The sequence below is a fragment of the Vipera ursinii genome (genome assembly GCF_947247035.1).
Source record: "Vipera ursinii genome assembly, chromosome: 2".
Classification (NCBI taxonomy): Eukaryota; Metazoa; Chordata; class Lepidosauria; order Squamata; family Viperidae; genus Vipera; species Vipera ursinii.
In genome coordinates this window covers 283,888,638-283,905,277 of record NC_139513.1, presented here as the reverse complement: position 1 = coordinate 283,905,277, position 16,640 = coordinate 283,888,638, and the positions used below count along the sequence as shown (strand labels likewise).

The window sequence follows — 16,640 nt, the reverse complement described above, 5'->3', positions numbered from 1 at the left end:
ACTTTGGGAACCTGCAGCCAGTCCACTGAGGATCTGGCCTATTAATTTATTAGGAAATTATTAAAGGGTTTTTGCAAAGAAGCCATGAATTAGCTTCACTCAGAGCTGGTCCATCCTAATCACTTGGCCGAAGCTTTGCTTGATAGAATCATTGTCAGAACCAGCAGTTAGCTAGAACCTATTTCGACACTTACCTGAAGAAGTTAAATAGGTTGGCCACAAACGGTTCAGTTATAACAACTGGATTTGCAATCAAGAATTTTGCAAGTGGGGCAGTTAGAGGAACAAGAAGAAGTAAGGGGGCATTTTGCTTAAAGATCCAGAGGCATGTCAAAAAACACCCCCAGAAGTGGAGAGCTTATGTTATTTTAATAACTTTTTATGCCACCCATTGCACTAATACAGCAACTCTGGGTGGCTTACAATGTAATAAAAGTTTAAAAATTCTAAAAAGAATTGAAACTAGAATAAAAAGATTAAAAGTTAAGACCCAAGGTGATGGACAGACCGGGGGTAAGAATCTTCTCTACCCCATGAGACACCCCCAAGGTACCCTACTCTGTCAGAGCAGCAGAGTAAGGTTTTCAAGCTCTTCCAGAAGTCCAGGAGTGTGTTTGTGTGATTTTTTTTGGGGGGGGAATCTCACCATTGATGGTAGAATATTCTTGGGCTGGGGGGCACAGCAGAAAAGGCTCTTTTCCTGGAGCCCACCAGCAGAAATAATTTGGCTGATGGGATCCAAGCTAGGCTGCTTCCACTGGAAGGAGAGGAGCCACCTAATCCCATTGGGGTAAGGCTGTTCTTCAGATACCCCAGAACTTCACTAAGTGCACCCCCCCATGCTTATTATGGGATGTTACCCAGCTGCCTGTGTCTTCAGCAGATCAGGAACAAGTGATGAAATACCAGGAATTTCTCATGTGTTTAGGACTTACATTACTTTTATCTTCCTGAAAGGGAAGATAGTCCTTAGGTCTGAGACCCTTCCTCAAATTTCATTTCTGCCTTGGACACATTTTTTTTCCATCTGATCTTAACTTCTCTTGAGGTCCTGTTTCCTCTTGTAGCCCATTATGTCACCACGGAAGTGTACCAGCAAGTAGGTAATCTGAGGCACAACTGGAACAGATGCTCAGAAGAGAAGAGAAAAGCAAAGGAAAGGGGTGGGCAGGGGGTTGGCCAGATCGGTGGTCCAAGGAAGGGAAAGGAAGGGGTGGATCTGTTCCCAAGAGGACCTGGTTGGAGATGAACAAGGAAGAGCCAAACATCAGAGCTGCTCCTTCCCTGGGTCTTCTCCCCCAAGGGTCCAGATGGAGTTGGGCAGAATCACCAGCAGGAAGCAAGAGACGAGAGAGGGAGGGAGGGAAGAAAGGAAGGAAGGAGGGACAGAGAGAGGGGGGGGGGGACAGAGACAGAGAGATAGAGACAGAGACAGAGAGCATGGGTGAGTTGAAGTCTACAAGGCAGGTTGTCCAGGAGTCTCAAAGGAGCTACACAAAAGTTGGACTTTGCATTTATCCCTCCTAAAATGAATCATCCTGAATTTTGCCCATTATTCTAGCTTTTAAAGATCCTATGGAATCGTCATTCTGCCCTCTGAAGTATTTTACACCCCCCCACCATTTCATATCATGTCCAAAACTGATTACAGTGTTTTCTAATTCCTAAAGTAGCTCAATTATAACTAAATATGTCAAACAGCACAAGGCCTAAAATGGAGCCCTGCAATTCCTCATTTCCTTTCAATCAGATCTGGATACGCCCTTGTTGGTTTTGATCTTTCCACCGGCTCTATCCATTTAATGGTAGCATAGGCCAGCCACAGGTTGCCTTCTTCTTCACCGGGATTTCATGGATATTTGTCAAAGGTTTTGCGACGTTAAGGTACATTATGTCCACTGCATTCCCATAATCAACTAAATCAGACTGTGTTAAAAAAATATCAGATTGATTTGGGGTAACCCCCAAACCCTTGATGCTCCTGCTAAGCACTAAAATATGATGGGTTTGAGATGGTCCCAGGAGCTCCTTTGAGGCTCCTGGACAACCTGCCTTGATGCTTTCAACTCACCCATGCTCTCTCTCTCTCTCTCTCTCTCTCTCTCTCTCTCTCTCTCTCTCTCTCTCTCTCTCTCTCTCTCTCTCTCTCCTCCCTCCCTCCCTCCCTCTCTTCTGGGGTATCTGAGGAACAGTCTTACCCAAATGAGACTAGCTGGCCCCTCTCTTTCCGGTGGAAGCAGCCTAATTTGGATCCCGTCGGCCAAAGAATTTCTGCTGCTGGGCTCCAGGAGAAGAGCCCTTTCTGCTGTGCCCCCTCCAAGAATGTTCTACCATCAATGGTGAGATTCCCCCCCCCAAACACACACAAACACAATCCTGGCCTTCTGGAAGAGCCTAAAAACCTGGCTCTGCTGCTCATCACAAAAAGACGCGAGGTTCTCCCCTCCCACCAGAATGGCAGCATCTGGATACGGATCTATGGGGACCTGACAATTTGGGCTGTTTAGCGTAGACCCTCTGTCACTCACAAGCCAGGAGCTGGCACCAGTTAAGGAAGTGCTCGGAAGATTGGGGTGGGTGGGCAGGACAAGAATCTCCACATTGCTCCCTGGAAGCAGCAGTGGGCTTCAGCCTTCCCTCCTGGAGTCCCGCTGCACTTGGCTTTGGGAATTGTCTTCTGGGCAAGCAAGAAAGGAGTTGGGGAGGGGGGCTAGGCTGAAAGAGAAATTTTGTTCCAACGGTCTTGAGCACCACCAGGAGTTGTCTGGCTTGTGGGTTGAACTGCTGCTTCCCTCCCCCCAAACTGGCCCGCATTTCTTTGCTTTGGATTGGGTGATATTGGGGGGGGGCGAATGGAAAGAAGGGGCTGAGCCACGGCGGGAAAGGAGAGGCTCCAGGCCGGCCCGGGTGCAAATGGCCTTTTTCTACACCCGAACTTACCTGTGGAGAAGAACAGCGCTAATGGGGGGGGGGAGGAATGCTCCACGTTTTGCTCTGTTTCTTTCCTGGACGTCCTAGCATTTTTCCCTTGAAAGAAAGCTTTCGGGTTGCTCAGCCGTGACAAGCAAAGACAAACGGAGCAGCGAAACTTTTAAACGCTTCTCTGGGTTGAGCCATTTTTTATTTATTTTATTTTTTATTTTTAATCCCATTTATATCCCGCCCTTCTCCGAAGACTCAGGGCGGCTTACAATTTAAGCACCAACCAATGTGCTTAGCAATAGCCTTCATTCTATGTATATGCCTGCTTATTAGGGCTTTCGCCCCCCCCCAAGCGGCATTATTACAAAGTCAGCTTATTGCCCCCAACAATCTGGGTCCTCATTTTTCCTACCTCGGAAGGATGGAAGGCTGAGTCAACCTTGAGCCCGAAGGGATGCGAACCTGCACTAATTGCAGGCAGCTGGTGTTACTTAAGGAGGCATTAGCCCACTGCTCCACCAAGGCTCCATTTCCCCTGCAAGATTTCCTGAGTTTAAAAAAAAATAAATCCCCCGGCCACTTTCCTCCGGGCGCCGCTTTTTCGCCCGCCTGCCTGGCCGTCTGGAATCAGCGATTCGGGGCTTTGCAGGCGGACGGCGGGCTCGCCCCGCCCCTCGCTCGGAGATCTCCAGCGCCGCCCTCTGGCCGCTAGGGGGGCGCAGGCGAGACCGTGGCGCGGCGGCTCCAGGCATGCGCGGCCGGGCAGTCCCGCACGTGCGCGCGCCCATGGCGGCCTTCCCTGATGCTCTCCTGCCCGGCTTCTTCCGCCCGGGACCGCCGGGGCGCGAGGGTCGCGAGGCCGGGCTGCGGGTGGCCGGCTGGGGCCGGTGCGGGCAAGTGGGCGTCGCGGCGAGCCAGCCGGGAGCGCCGCCGCTCTTCCTGCCCCGCCGCTGCCGGAAGGCGCGGGAGAGCTGGTTGCCCGCCGAAGCCGCCCCGCTGCCGCTGAAGCCCCCGGACGCGGCGCCCCGAACCGACGGCACGCCCGCCGGCCCGGCCCTGAGCGCCCTGGGCTCGCAGCTGGGCCGGCTCTTCCTAGACCACCCGGAGGCGGCCTTCGGGGCCACGGCCCGGCTGCTGCACCAGCACGTCTACCTGGGGGACTCGACGAATTGGGGTGAGCGGCCGGGGGAGGGGGCGGCCGGCCGGCGGCTGCTTTTCCTCCGTGGAGCCCTGCGGGGAGGGGGACCCCCGCCGGCTCCTCGTCACCCCCGACGGCTTCTTTCTTCCGCAGCGGAGAGCCGGAGGCGTCTGCGGGATGACCCGCTTTCTTCGCGCCCTGGAAGGCCGGACGCGAGGCGGCAGGTAAGCGCCTTCCGCGGGGCGAGCGGCGGGGGGGGGGACCCCGGGACGTGGTCTCGGCCAGCGAGCCTGCTTCCCCGAGCCGCCCTCGGGATGGGAGGTGGGGGGTGCCTTGACCCCGCCCGTCCGGCTCTCCCGAGGATTCTTCTCCCGTCGCGGCCGTCGGGGAGGCGGGGACGGCGTGTGACTGGCGGCTGCTCTGTGGTCCCGTTTCAGCGCCAGGCTGCCTCTCTGCGGCGTTGCCTCGCTGTGCCGCGACTGGCTCTCCGAGCTGCCCCTGAAGCTGGTGGCCGAGTGGCTCCACGAGGACCTGGCCCAAGGGCAGCAGCGCCTGTCCTTCGACGAGACCCCCACTGGCGGCGCCTTGGCGTGGCTGCCTGACCGCACCTGTGGAGAACCGGTGCGCCGGGGTTGTCTGGTGTTCCCTGCCGGGGAGGCCGCCAACCAGCTCTGTATCCTCCGGCACGAGGGAATGGGGCGGGGGTCCGGGGCCGCGGGCATCTTCAGCCCCCTTCGCAGCGCGGCTTTTCCTTAGCGGCCGCTGCAGGCTTCCAGGAGGCGGTCCTGAGACCAGCGGCCGGCAACAATACCCTGAGACCCAAACTCCGTGGCTGCCCTGCCCAGTTCGAGCTGAATGGGGCAGTCCGGCAAGTGGCAGCCGCCCACCTGGAGGGCAGCGGTGGGTACAGCAGTTACCTGAACGGTTGGATGTGCTCTGCTGTTGTTGCTGTTCTGATCCTGAAGGGGGGTTTTCTGCTTCATCCATCCCAGACTTCCTGGGGGTCCGCTCGGACCATTTCTGTGCGGCATGGAGGCAGCAGCATGGAGGAACTCCCACCCCTCTCCAAGTGATTTGCACAGAAGCCCCCTGCTCTTCCATCGCAGTCAGGTATGTGGCCTCTCTCCAAAGGGGGGCTGGGCTGGGGGGGGTTCGCGGAGCTATCTGCTGGTGGGACAAGGGGACATGTGTGGCTGCCCGGCAGCTTGGGGGGTAGGGGCAATGGACCTCTGGCCAGGAGGATGGTCTTTCTGCCCTTCCCCAGCCCCGCTGTCTCCTTGCAGCCCCCACCTACCCGGCGAGCTGTCCTTGTGCACCCTGGAAGGGGAGCTGTACCTGTGGAACGTAGAGACGGGGTGAGCCAGGTCAGGGCTGATGGCCTTTATGGGTGGGGCCCCAGACTGGAGGGGTTTGGTGGGAGAATCTTGCAGCCCCTAAGGGGAACGTGCTGCTTAGCTCTTCCGGGCCCGGAGGAGGGGAATGAGGTTCAAGCAGCTCTGGCCCAAATGTGTGGGGGAGGGGGGGAGCCAGAGAGAATAGCCAATGGGTCAAAGAGTCTCTCCTGAACGCATTGAAGTGGGAGGGAATGTGCTCTGGCCCTGCTGCTTCTGAAGGCTGGGTGTTGCTTTCTTGCCAGCAGGCCAGTTTTTGGTTGCGAAGGGGGCAGGGACTAACCACGTTTCCCACCAGGCTCCAACGGCTGCACCAGGACCGCGACAGCCTCTTCTTCCGGGACCCTTCCCCTTGGCGCTGGAGTGAGTTTTCTGCCCACCCACGAGTGCTGACTTTTGCTGACCGCACCGGACTGAAGGGTCTCGACCAGAGGGTAAGGCTTGAGTGGGGGGGGGCAGGGGGTGCCCTTGAGCAGTGCTCCTTCCCCCTTGGGATGGAGGGGCTTCTGGGAAAGGCCCTAGGCCCTGGGGGGGAGGAGCCCCACCTGGCTGCTGACCTTCCTGGCCTCCCCCCCAGGTGTCCTCCGGCGGCTCCTTTGAGCTCTTCAAGGTAGGGAGTGAAGCGGACTGCCAGCGTGGGGAACGCCTGCTTCTCTCCAAGTACTTGGGCCATTCAGAGCCCTTCCACCACCTAGTGACCACACAGGTAACAGAGAGCAGTGTGTGTGTGGGGGGGGGGGGAATTGGGGGCACCTTCCCCCGCCCTCTCCATCTCCTGCAGAGACTGCTGGGTCACCTTCCCTGTTGTCTCTACCCAGCTGGCATGGCTCGGCAGAGGCAGGCGATTGGTTCCTTGATTGGAGTTTCCCTGTGCCTGGGAAACACCCTACACACACACACACACACACACACACACCCTGCAACATTCTTCCTCCACAGTTTTCGGTGTTTGTGCTGGACGAACGCTTCCCTCTGGTGCCCGTCCTGCGCTGGGAACACATGATGCAGTGGCCGCCCATCTACGCCCACCTCACGCCCGCCGGAGCTCCACAGCACAACCACAAGGTGCTCCTGGGCGCCCACCACTCCCAGGAGCTGCTCCTGCTGCAGTACTCAGGTGGGCATGGCCTTTCACTGTCTCCTGGCACTGGGGCAATTATGCCCGGCTGCCTGGGGGCTGCAGGACTCTGAGGTTGCTGGGCTGTCTCCACAGGTGGCCACAGCCTGCCTTGCCAGCTCCAAGGTGCGCCCCAGAAGCTGCCATCCATCAAGGAGTGCCTGCCTCACTTCCCTGTGCAGGTGCCTGTGAGGCAGAGCGCCCTCAGCCAGCGTCTCTCCGTCCCCATGACAGGTAGGGGCCAGGCGAGGAGGTGGGGCTGGCAGGGACGCCAGATGGAGGGAACGGGCTCTGCATTCCGAGGAGGCTGCAGCAAGAGGGCTCTGGGTCGCCTCCCTGCAGCTCCAGAAGAGAGGCTGCCCCCCCCCGCAAGATCCAAGGAAGAGGCGCTCTTCCGTTCTGCAACCCAGAGCTGGCTGGGGTGCCCACAGCCACCCTCAGCTAAGCATATACTACGTGGGGGGGGGGGGAGGGAGAGAAGAGAATTTCTCCTTTTCCCTTGGTCCACCGCTTGCCCTCCCTGCCAACCTCCTCAAAACTTCCCTTCAGCTCCTCTTCAGCCTTTCTGCACGTGGTCAAGCATAATCTAACACACTTTGCCATCTCCACAGCTGGGTCCATTTTGGGGGGGGAAACATGTGATGACATCTTTCCTAGGAGTCATGGCCTCCCCCCCAGATGGTCAGGCTGCCCTGCAGATGGTCCTCTTCTCCTGGGCTCAACGGAGGACATCCTCCTGGGGGGGGGGGTGTCAGGTCTTCCCTTCTTGTGAAAAGACACCATGTCTGGCCCAAGCCTTTGAGCTGTCCCTTTGCCATTTCCAGCTGGGCTTCAGGAATGATTCCCCCCCTTCCATCTCATCCCTCCTTTTGCCCCCCCCCCCCCATGCAGGCATTGCAGCAGCCCTCGGTCAGCAGGATGGCATCCAGACACTGCTGGTCTTCCAGCTTTCTGAGGCCGGGGACCTCTTCTACCAGCCGCTGCTCCCACAGGCCAGTGGGGAGGAGGCCGGGGGGCACGCTCCCCCCGATATGGACCGGGAGGCCAGCTTCGGAGAGGCCGTGGTGGACAGAGCCTGCCAGGACCCCATTTTGCCAGATGGAGCAAAGACAGCTTGTAGCCCAGTAGCCGCAGCCTTCTACCGGCGCTGGCTGAGGGCCTGGAAGAGGGCCGCCCTCCCCGCCCAAGACGGGCAGTGCCCTCCGGCCACGCTCAACCAGGGCTGCCTGTTCGCCCACCGAGAGACGAGGGGAATGGAGGGGAGCGTCCCGTCCTCTCCAGAGGCTTCCCGCTGCCTGCGCTCGGCCATGCAGGAAGGGCGACTCTTCTGCTCCTGGGGGGACGAGAGTCGGGTCCCCGTGCCTCCTGCCCCCCAGGGCCCCCCGGGAGAGCTTGGCCAGCGGCTGGCAGCTTCCTGGGCCGGCGACTGGGCGGCCTGGTGGCTGGAGAGACTGGGCTCCACCAAGGCCCGGCAACAGCAGGCGCTGAGGGAGAAGCGGAGGCGAGCCAAGCGGCGCAGGGGGACGCGGAGCCTCTCCGGCAGCTTCACCTCCTCTACCAGCTACCAGTCAGAGCTCAGCGATTGGTCCGGGAGGGACGGCAGGGCCCCCAGGTCCCCTCCGGCTTTGCCCACGGAGCCCCCCTTCCAGGCTCCCCCCACTCTGCCGCCCAGTTCCCAGGAGGACTCGGAACTGCTGTCCTCGCAGAGCCTGAGCGCCCGGGGCATCCCCAGCGAGCGCCGCCAGACCCTGCGAAGGTACCTGGCGGTCCTGGACCAACCCCCGGAGCCCCCCGAGGACGACCTGCCGGCCAGCCAGTCCTCGGCCCTGGGCAGCAGCCAGCGGGGCCCCTCCTCTTCCCAGGGGCCCCAGCAGAAACGGGCCCGCATGGGCTTCTGAGACTGTTGTCTGTCTAGGCCAGGGGTAGGCAACCTCGGCTCTTTTATGACTCGTGGACTTCAACTCCCAGAATTCCTGAGTCAGCATAGCTGACTCAGGAATTCTGGGAGTTGAAGTCCACGAGTCATAAAAGAGCCGAGGTTGCCTACCCCTGGTCTAGGCACAGCTGAGCATCCGGTGAATAAAGTCTCCCTCCCAGCCAGGCTCTCCGTCTTGCTGTTGTTTTTTTTTTTTTTTTTTTTTTGGGGGGGGGGGGGGGCAGGGAAATCCGCTGGCCCTGTAATTCCTAGTCCTGCCGCTAGGTGGGGAGGCGCGGGAGTGCGCCTGCGCTTGGCCGGGGGGGGGCGGTGCTAGCAGGAATGGCGCTGGTGGTGGCGGTGGCGAGGAGGGGGCTGCTGGCCCGTCCCTGGGGGCGCCCGGGACAGGTAGGGGGGGCGGGGAAGGGCTTTTCCGGAGCCCACCTGCGGGATTTCCCGGGCTGCGTCCCCGCTGCAGTTGCGGGGGGAGGAGGGAACCGCGGGAACCCCCTGGAGCAGGGGGGTCTTCAAACTCGGCCCTTTTATGACTCGTGGACTTCGACTCCCAGAATTCCTCAGCCAGCGTGCCTGGCTGAGGAATTCTGGGAGTTGAAGTCCACGAGTCATAAAAGGGCCGAGTTTGAAGACCCCCTGCGCCTGGAGAGCCGTCTAGGGCTGAGCTGCAGCGGGTGACCGGCCGCCGTCTATCCGGCAGAGGGGCTCGGTGGCGCGCGGGCCGGACGAGGAGGTGGAGCGGGCGCAGCGCGGGGCCGAGCAGCCGGGCCCCACCGTCTTCAGCCGGATCCTGGACGGTTCCATCCCGGCGCACGTGCTCTATGAGGACGACCAGGTAGGCGGCGCGGGGGAATGGGAGCTGCGGCCGGAGGGTCGCCCACCCCCGGCGCAGGAGGCTCACCGGGCTCTCTCGCCAGTGCGTGGCCTTTCGGGACGCGGCGCCGCAGGCTCCGGTGCACTTCCTGGTGATCCCGCGCCGCCCCCTCGCGCGCCTCAGCCGGGTGGCCGCGAGCGACGCCCAGGTGAGCGGGGATCGGGCGGGCCCTTGGTGAATCTGGGGGTCACGGGCAGGGATCGCCCCCCACGTGCCCGGCGAAGAAGCCCCCGGGGCTCTCTCCGTCGATGCTTTCCTGCTTCGTTGTTGCATCTCAGTTCTGAAGCCTGGCCGGGAGTGGCGGAGGGGGGGAGGCGGGAGGAGGGGCTGTGCGACCCCCACTCGGATCTCCTTCCCTCCCTGCCCAGCTCCTGGGACACTTGCTGGTGGTGGCCAGCCAGACAGCCAAGGCGGAGGGCCTGTCGGAGGGCTATCGAGTGGGTGAGTAGAAGGCTGCCTGGCTGGGCAGGAGCAGTGCCAGGAATGGGGGTGGGTGGTGGGGGCTGTCTTGCCTGATAATTCCTGAGGCCCAGTGAGGGGAGACAGATGCGCACAAGTCCTCTGGAAGGGCCCCCCCCCCGTTGCTGGGCTGCCAGTGTTTCGTCCTCTGAACCCATCTTTTGGATCTGTTTTGGACCTCGAACGGGGCTGTGCTGAGAAAGATGTCTCCCTCCCCATGAAAAGCGTGCGAGGGGCCCTGCCCCAAACAGAGCTCAGCTGGGAAGCCCCACCGTTGGTTCTTCATCCTGCTGCAAGGGGTCCTGGCGCTTGCCCAGTGTCGCCCTGTGCCTCCTCCAGCCCTTTCTCCCTCCTCTTGCAGTCATCAACGAGGGCAAGCACGGGGCGCAGTCCGTCTATCATCTCCACCTCCACGTGCTGGGGGGGCGCCAGATGGGCTGGCCGCCCGGCTGACCAAAACTGCCCTGGACAGAAGCTGCTCTCAATAAAGGCATGCGCTGGACGGGCTGCAGGAAGTCTGCGTGGGCCTCTTTCTTCCCAAGGGGATGGCCTTGCTGGCTGTGGCTGAGTTTGGCTGATGGGGACCGTCCAGAGGCCTCAGGGCTTTGATTAAATTGGGAGTTGGAAAACGAAGCAAGGAAACTTTGCCAAATAGCGGTGCAAAAAACACAAAGTGCCCAGGAGCCACCCTGGCTGCCCCCACCCCCGCGGCCCCCCCTCCCCAGGAGCACGCTCTGGGGGTTCACAGCTGCTACTGCATCTTCTGGGGCTTGGCCAAATGACCATCTGGGGCAAGATGTGGGGCCGGATTCTGCAATGGACACCTGGGAACTGGTGGATGAGAAGGAGGCGTCTTTCCTCTCTAGCCACGATGGTTCATTAATCAGATTTCTAGCCTGGTTACCACTGGATGGCTTGTCGTATAAAAAACATAAAATCAAGAATTAAAACCCAAAATAGGAAACAGAAGACAGCCGACATGAGCAGGCCCTTGGGAGTGTTGCCAGTGCCTTTTAAAAGCAGAGTTCCCCACCCTTTCTGGCTTTGCAGACTGGCTGCGGGGGGTGGGTGGGGGGGAAGGGATGGTTCTGCGTGTGCCTGCCACTTACTTTAAATGGAGTACATTCTCACCCGCTGCTTGCGCAAGTGAGGATTCGTGTGCGCACACGTGTGCTCGCCAGCCATTTCCGCAGCCCGGTTGCAAAGCCCTCGCAAACCCACAGGTTGGGGACCCTTGTTTTAAAGGCCCTCAAATGGGGGGGGGGAGAAAGAACTGGTTTCTGGGGTGAGGTTTTTTGAAGGGGTGTGTGCAGACTGTGAATTTTATAACTGCACATCTTGTGCCACACTGGGCAGTTCAGAATATGGATACCTGACCTCAAACTGACAGGTGACCCCGACGCAGAGTTCTCGCGCAGGAATTAAATAAAAGCTCTGAGCCTCGCGCTTGGCCGTCTCTCACCAACATTGATGAGCCGTCTCTGAAGAAAGGAGAACCACTTTATTTACTTCATTTATCAATTATAGCAAGCACAAATTGTCCACAAACATCAAAAAAGCTCCTGCCTGAAAAGTGTCTCCGTCATCCATTCTTTCTGGGACCCTCTGTAACAAGCCCAATCCCCACCTGCAGCCCTCCCCCATAAGAGGCCATTGGCTGCAGGGAAGGGCCTGTGATGGGGAAGGGGCACTGCTGCCTCTCTGCCCAGCACACGCACTCTTCCCCCAAGCAGGCCACGGTCATTGCATGGATCCACCTGGCCTTCCAGGTAACCTGAGCCAGCCGGGAGGGACAGGAATTTCACAAGAGTCCTGGGTCTTCTGCTCAAGTGCTTTCCAGGTCAGCCGGCAAGATGGGCAGAACCAGACCCTGCGACCGGGCCAGCTTAGTCCAGCTGGATCCAAGCCGCTTCCTCTGCCAGGCTGCTCAGCAGGTGCCCTTGAGGCTCTTCCTCCCCCAAAGGGTTGCTGGTTGAGTGCACAGACATGAGAAGAGTGGAGAAATCAGTGTTTAGTTACAGACAACCCCACAGTGTTAATATGGCTCTCGCACATCTCTGGTTGGACTTGCCATTGCGTTGCTTCCCCCCTCCCCCCCCCTCCATGGTGCTTGCTGTAGCCAACATTGATGAGCCGTCTCTGAAGAAAGGAGAACCACCCAAACATCAAAAAAGCTCCTGCCTGAAAAGGGTCTCCGTCATTTATTCTTTCTGCAGCTTCAACTGAACCTCTTGCAAAAAGCAGGGAGGGCCCTCCGCCCCCCAGGAACAACCAGCCATGAAAAGCTGCAGGAGAGCCGTTCGCTCCCAGGCAGGCCCTTCCTGTCCGTGCCAGGCAGCAACTAGCTGACTTTTAGGTGCCCAGCAGGTCCTTGGGGAACATCCCAAGGGCCCTCGGAATGCCTTCAGGGTCCTGCCAAGCCCCTGATCCAACAGGCCCCATCATCCTGCAGGGAGCGGGAGCCAGCACCACCAAGCCGAAAGCCTCCAGGAGGATCTGCCTGCGTCAGAACACAGGCGTTCCTCCAACCATAGATTTCATCACAACCGCCCTGAGAACCAAGGTAAGTCAGGTGTGTGAGTGCTGGCAGGTGTGCGGTCATCTCCCACCCCCCACCCTCCCCCAAAAGGCATGGAATCTGGTACAAGGTGGACCTGGAAGGTGGAGATGGCAAGCCAGGTCACTTTCCAACAGCAGCCAAGCAGGAACTGGGCGTCTGGGTGCCACCAAACTGGGTTTCTTCATGGGCTTCTGCTGTAGTTCCTGCCAAATGCACATCCGAGAGGGAAAAGCTGCTCTGGGGCATCTCCTCCCCCCAGGTGTGAGGGCGATGGCAGCCCTTAGGCCCCTGATGTGTCTCTGTAGGGGGCTGAAGGCTTTGCCACACCCAGAGCTCTGGAGGAGAAGCCCAGGCATGTGGTGGTGCCCATTAAGGTCTGAGGAGCTGGCAGTGGCAGCCCTTTAGATCAGACATGTCAAACACAAGGCCTGGGGGCGGGATTCGGCCTGCAAAGTGGTTTCATGTGGCCCGCAAAGCCATCCTGGAAACAGTGAGGGAACGGCCCCCACTGCCTTGGCCCTGGCCCAGAGACCCTCCTTCTGCCAGGGACCCTCAGAGCTGTCCTGCCCAGGCCCCCATAGGCACCCTTGAGGCAAACGAGGTAGAGCTGGCTACGCCCACCCAGTAGGCCATACGCACTCTAGCCATGCCCACCCAGTAGGCCACACCCACCCAGGCCATGCCCACCCGGCCCCTTGAGGGCAACCGCAATGCTGATGCGGTCCTCAATGAAATTGAGTTTGACACCCCTGCTTTAGATAGTCTGGGCCTGATCTTTGCAGCCCCCCCCCTCCTGATTCAGTGATCTCAATTGGGGGCCTCCAAGAAGTGCTTGAGCCCCATCCAAAGCTTGCATCCCAGCAGCCTTGAGCAGATTCAGGCCTTCCAGTGCCAGTTCCTATTGAGCAGAGCAGCTGTGCTCACCTGTGCCTTCCTGGTGGGGGCTCCTTCCACCTAAGGATCACTTCAGTACCCCTCACCTGTCCTGGATCATGAGGTCCCGGAAAGCCACAAGAAGCTCCCTAAGGACTGATGGGTTGGAAGAGGGCATGGCACCCGAGAGTTGACAGCAGAGTCCACATTCACAGGCAGATCTGGGCTACGGTGACCCGCCATTCTATACTAATGCAGAAGTTCAAAGCAGAAGCCGGTCAGAAGAGCGAGTGAAGGCCGGTGTTCTTAGGGGAACTGAAGCATCAGCATCCAGTGTCTCTGTGGCCAGCCAAAGATTTGTACCAGCAAACTTTCTCAACAGGCATCTCTGGATAATATTTGAGTGCAAGATGGGTACAGGGCTCTCGGCACCTGCTGATGGCTGGGTTCACACAACACTCTTAATCCAGATTCAGTAAAAAGCCTCAAAATGAAAGCATTTTTTTTTGTGTGTACAGGTAGTCCTCCCTTAATGGCCACTCATTCAGTCACAGTTGGCACCTACGTTAATGGCACCTACGCTGTCCAACATATCCGTTCGGTTAGCAGAGTTAGGGTAGTTAAATTGATTTGGAAAAAAAATAAGCCAAAAAAGACAAAATTGTGCGTTATCAGCTGACTAGTAATAACACCAACATGCAAGGTCCTTGTAGTTGCGGCCGTTACAGTACGTGATCACAAACAGTGCTGGGGAACTGATCCACAATTCTGACCACTGCAGCATCCCATAGTCCAGAACATAATATGTGGCCTTCCCTGCCAGCTTCCCACAAGCCAGGTCAAAGGGGGAAGCTGGCAGGAAGTTGCATGTCGCAGCCATGTGGCATCCTTAACCGCTGGGGCTGACGTTGAGGTCATGTGTCATCTTAATGACTGTGCCTCTTAGCGATATATTTTCTGGTCCCAATTACCTTCGTTAAGCGAGGACTACCTTTAGATAACAGAAGACGTCATTAAAAAGTACCATAAAATATCAAGATACGTGCTCACAGCTGCAAAGCGCAAATTTTGCCCAACTTTGGAGAAAAGACACAATCTCTGATTGGAGAAAATGCAGCAATGGTGAAACTCATTTGTAGATACAATAGAAATTTGCAAGAATTTAAGAACGGCAACACAAATACAACGTGGTTTCTAAAGTTTTATGTTAAAAAATAATAATTTATATGCCGCTTCACTCCCAGCAACTCAATACAAAAGCTGCAAGAACAACCCAAGAGAAGAGAAGGATGTTGGCACAGAAGATGAACCCAGAGAGGAGGGAAGGGGGGCTTTGGTGGTCCTTGGGTCCAGGTGCAGAGCCATGTCTTTAGGGCCCTTCAAAATCCCAGGAGGCTGGGAGCTGTTAAAATTGGGGGAAGGGAACCTCGCTCCAGAGGGCAGTGGCTGCTGGAGTCCCCATAGTGGCATTGCTGACTGCAGGGCGCTTGGAAGACGCCAACCAGCTGGCCACTGGCACATGGGGCACGAGAGAGGCAGACATTCAACACTTCTCTATACTATTTGGGTGGGGTTTTGCCAATTGCAGATAATAAATAATAAACCTTTATTGTCAAAGTACAACATGTGTACATTGAGATTAGCTGAGCCTCCCCCCCCCGTGCTCTCTCCCCCCAACACACAGTGACCACAAACCCTCCATCCCACCACACTATGTGAAACAACTACATCACACACCGGCCTCCCAAGTCAATTCTGCATAAGATTATGTCCCATTTAAAAGCCTAACAGCCCACGGATAAAAGCTATTTTTCAGCCTGTTGGTACGGCTGGCTATATTCCTATATCTCCTACCGGATGGTAGGAGAGTAAAGAGATACTGTCCAGGGTGTGAGTCATCCCTGAGAATCTTCCTCACTCTTCCAAGGCAACGAGCCCTGGCGATGTCATCCAGTGGTGTCAGGGAACAGCCCACAATGTCTTGTGCTGTGCTCACCACCCTCTGTAATACTTTCCTATCTGCGGCTGTCAGACCAGCATACCAAACCACAATACCATACAAGTGGACGCTCTCTATAGTAGACCGGTAAAAGAGGGTCATTAGCTGTTGTTCTACCCTGTTCTTCCGCAAGATCCTAAGAAAGTGGAGTCTCTGTTGGGCCTTTCTAGCCACCTGGGTTGTGTTAACTTTCCAGGTCAGATCTTCACAGAGGTAGACTCCCAGAAATTTAAAGGAGGAAACTCTCTCTACACAGTCCTCCCCGATGTAAAGTGGGGCATAATAATAATATAATAATAATAATAACAATAATATAATATAATAATAATATAATAATATACCGGAGATTTTAGGACTGCACAGAAAGGTTTATACTTGGTATGATACTTTTATATCATTTGTTAATGTTATGCTGAGCATCACTAGTGTATGTAATTATTTTTAAGTATTGGTATTCTTTTGACTCTGTGTCTTTTTAAATAAACATTAAAAAAAAGGCAGCAGCAATGTATGGTTAAACTCATGGCTGGAATCCAATAAATGCTTGAATTCAAGGACCTGGTCTGTGTATTGCCCGAACAGGGTCTCTGTGGGAAGACAGGAGAAATAAGCAGGGAACTCACACCCCCGGTCGGTTGGGGCCCCTCCTCCCTTGCTTCTCTGGGGCGGGTTCGAGTCCCGCGGCTGCGGGGGGGGGGTTCCACCTCCCCGCCCCAGTCTGGACTATGTCAAGAGTCTCCTCCTGTGCCTGTCGTCACACGGCTGCCTTTCCCTGAGCAGCCCACCGGGAACCCCTTGCTCCGCCCCAGCTCGTCTAAATTTAACCGCTTGGACGAGGCTGCAGCCGCGGGAGGAAAGCCGGCGGGGCGAGGCTCGGGCCCTGCGGGGAGCAGCGCGGGATGAAAGACCCTCTTGTTCTCGCGGAGTGGGCCGTGCGCGGAGAGGACGCCAGGGGGCGCTGCTGCGCTGCAGGGAGAGCGGAACGAGCCCGCCCGGGCTGCTCAGGGGAGGAGGCGGTTCTGGCCGAACCCTCCGCGCGTGGGGGGGGGACTCAGGTGGGCCGCGCTTCTCCGGTTTCTGCGGCCACCCTGGAAATGAGGAGCCGGGAGCCAGGGGGAGGAAGACCCCGGGGTTCCCACACCGGGGTCCCCCGCGACCAATTGCCGATAGGGAGCCAAAGGATCAGGCGGGTTTGGGACCGGGACCTCCGGGGGGGGGGCGAGGGGGTCCTCAGCAGCGGAGCAGGCTCGAAGGCTCGTCTCCAGCCGTCTCTCCGGACGTGTCTTTGGCTTGGGTGGGCCTGGCCGTCGGAAGGGGCGGGGAGTCCCTCTCGGACGACCCCGGGAAGCCACGAGAGCCCCTCCCGCGGGTCCCGGT

General features: G+C 57.8%; 2 protein-coding genes across 4 annotated transcripts; both read left to right on the top strand.

Annotated features, from left to right (window-relative positions):
* Nucleotides 1–3,672: 3,672 nt before the first annotated feature.
* Nucleotides 3,673–8,661, top strand: TAF1C (TATA-box binding protein associated factor, RNA polymerase I subunit C; the record flags this gene model as incomplete). Its single annotated transcript, XM_083355573.1, has 11 exons — nt 3,673–4,095; nt 4,214–4,284; nt 4,498–4,733; nt 4,829–4,960; nt 5,053–5,170; nt 5,344–5,415; nt 5,750–5,885; nt 6,029–6,157; nt 6,391–6,568; nt 6,665–6,802; nt 7,460–8,661. 11 exons carry the CDS (start codon nt 3,673–3,675, stop codon nt 8,464–8,466), a joined length of 2,640 nt encoding a protein of 879 aa, XP_083211699.1. The 3' UTR covers nt 8,467–8,661.
* A 123-nt stretch (nt 8,662–8,784) lies between these two features.
* On the top strand, nt 8,785–10,342 carry HINT2 (histidine triad nucleotide binding protein 2). Of its 3 annotated transcripts, XM_083355605.1 has the most exons (5): nt 8,785–8,891; nt 9,199–9,333; nt 9,416–9,520; nt 9,741–9,813; nt 10,193–10,342. In XM_083355605.1, the coding sequence occupies exons 1-5, from the start codon at nt 8,826–8,828 to the stop codon at nt 10,282–10,284; spliced, it is 471 nt and encodes a 156-aa protein (XP_083211731.1). In that variant the 5' UTR covers nt 8,785–8,825; the 3' UTR covers nt 10,285–10,342. The 3 variants fall into 3 exon arrangements, with proteins under 3 accessions (XP_083211731.1, XP_083211732.1, XP_083211730.1); XM_083355606.1 differs by lacking the exon at nt 9,416–9,520; XM_083355604.1 differs by having other exon boundaries at nt 9,199–9,520.
* The last annotated feature ends 6,298 nt before the right edge of the window (nt 10,343–16,640 follow it).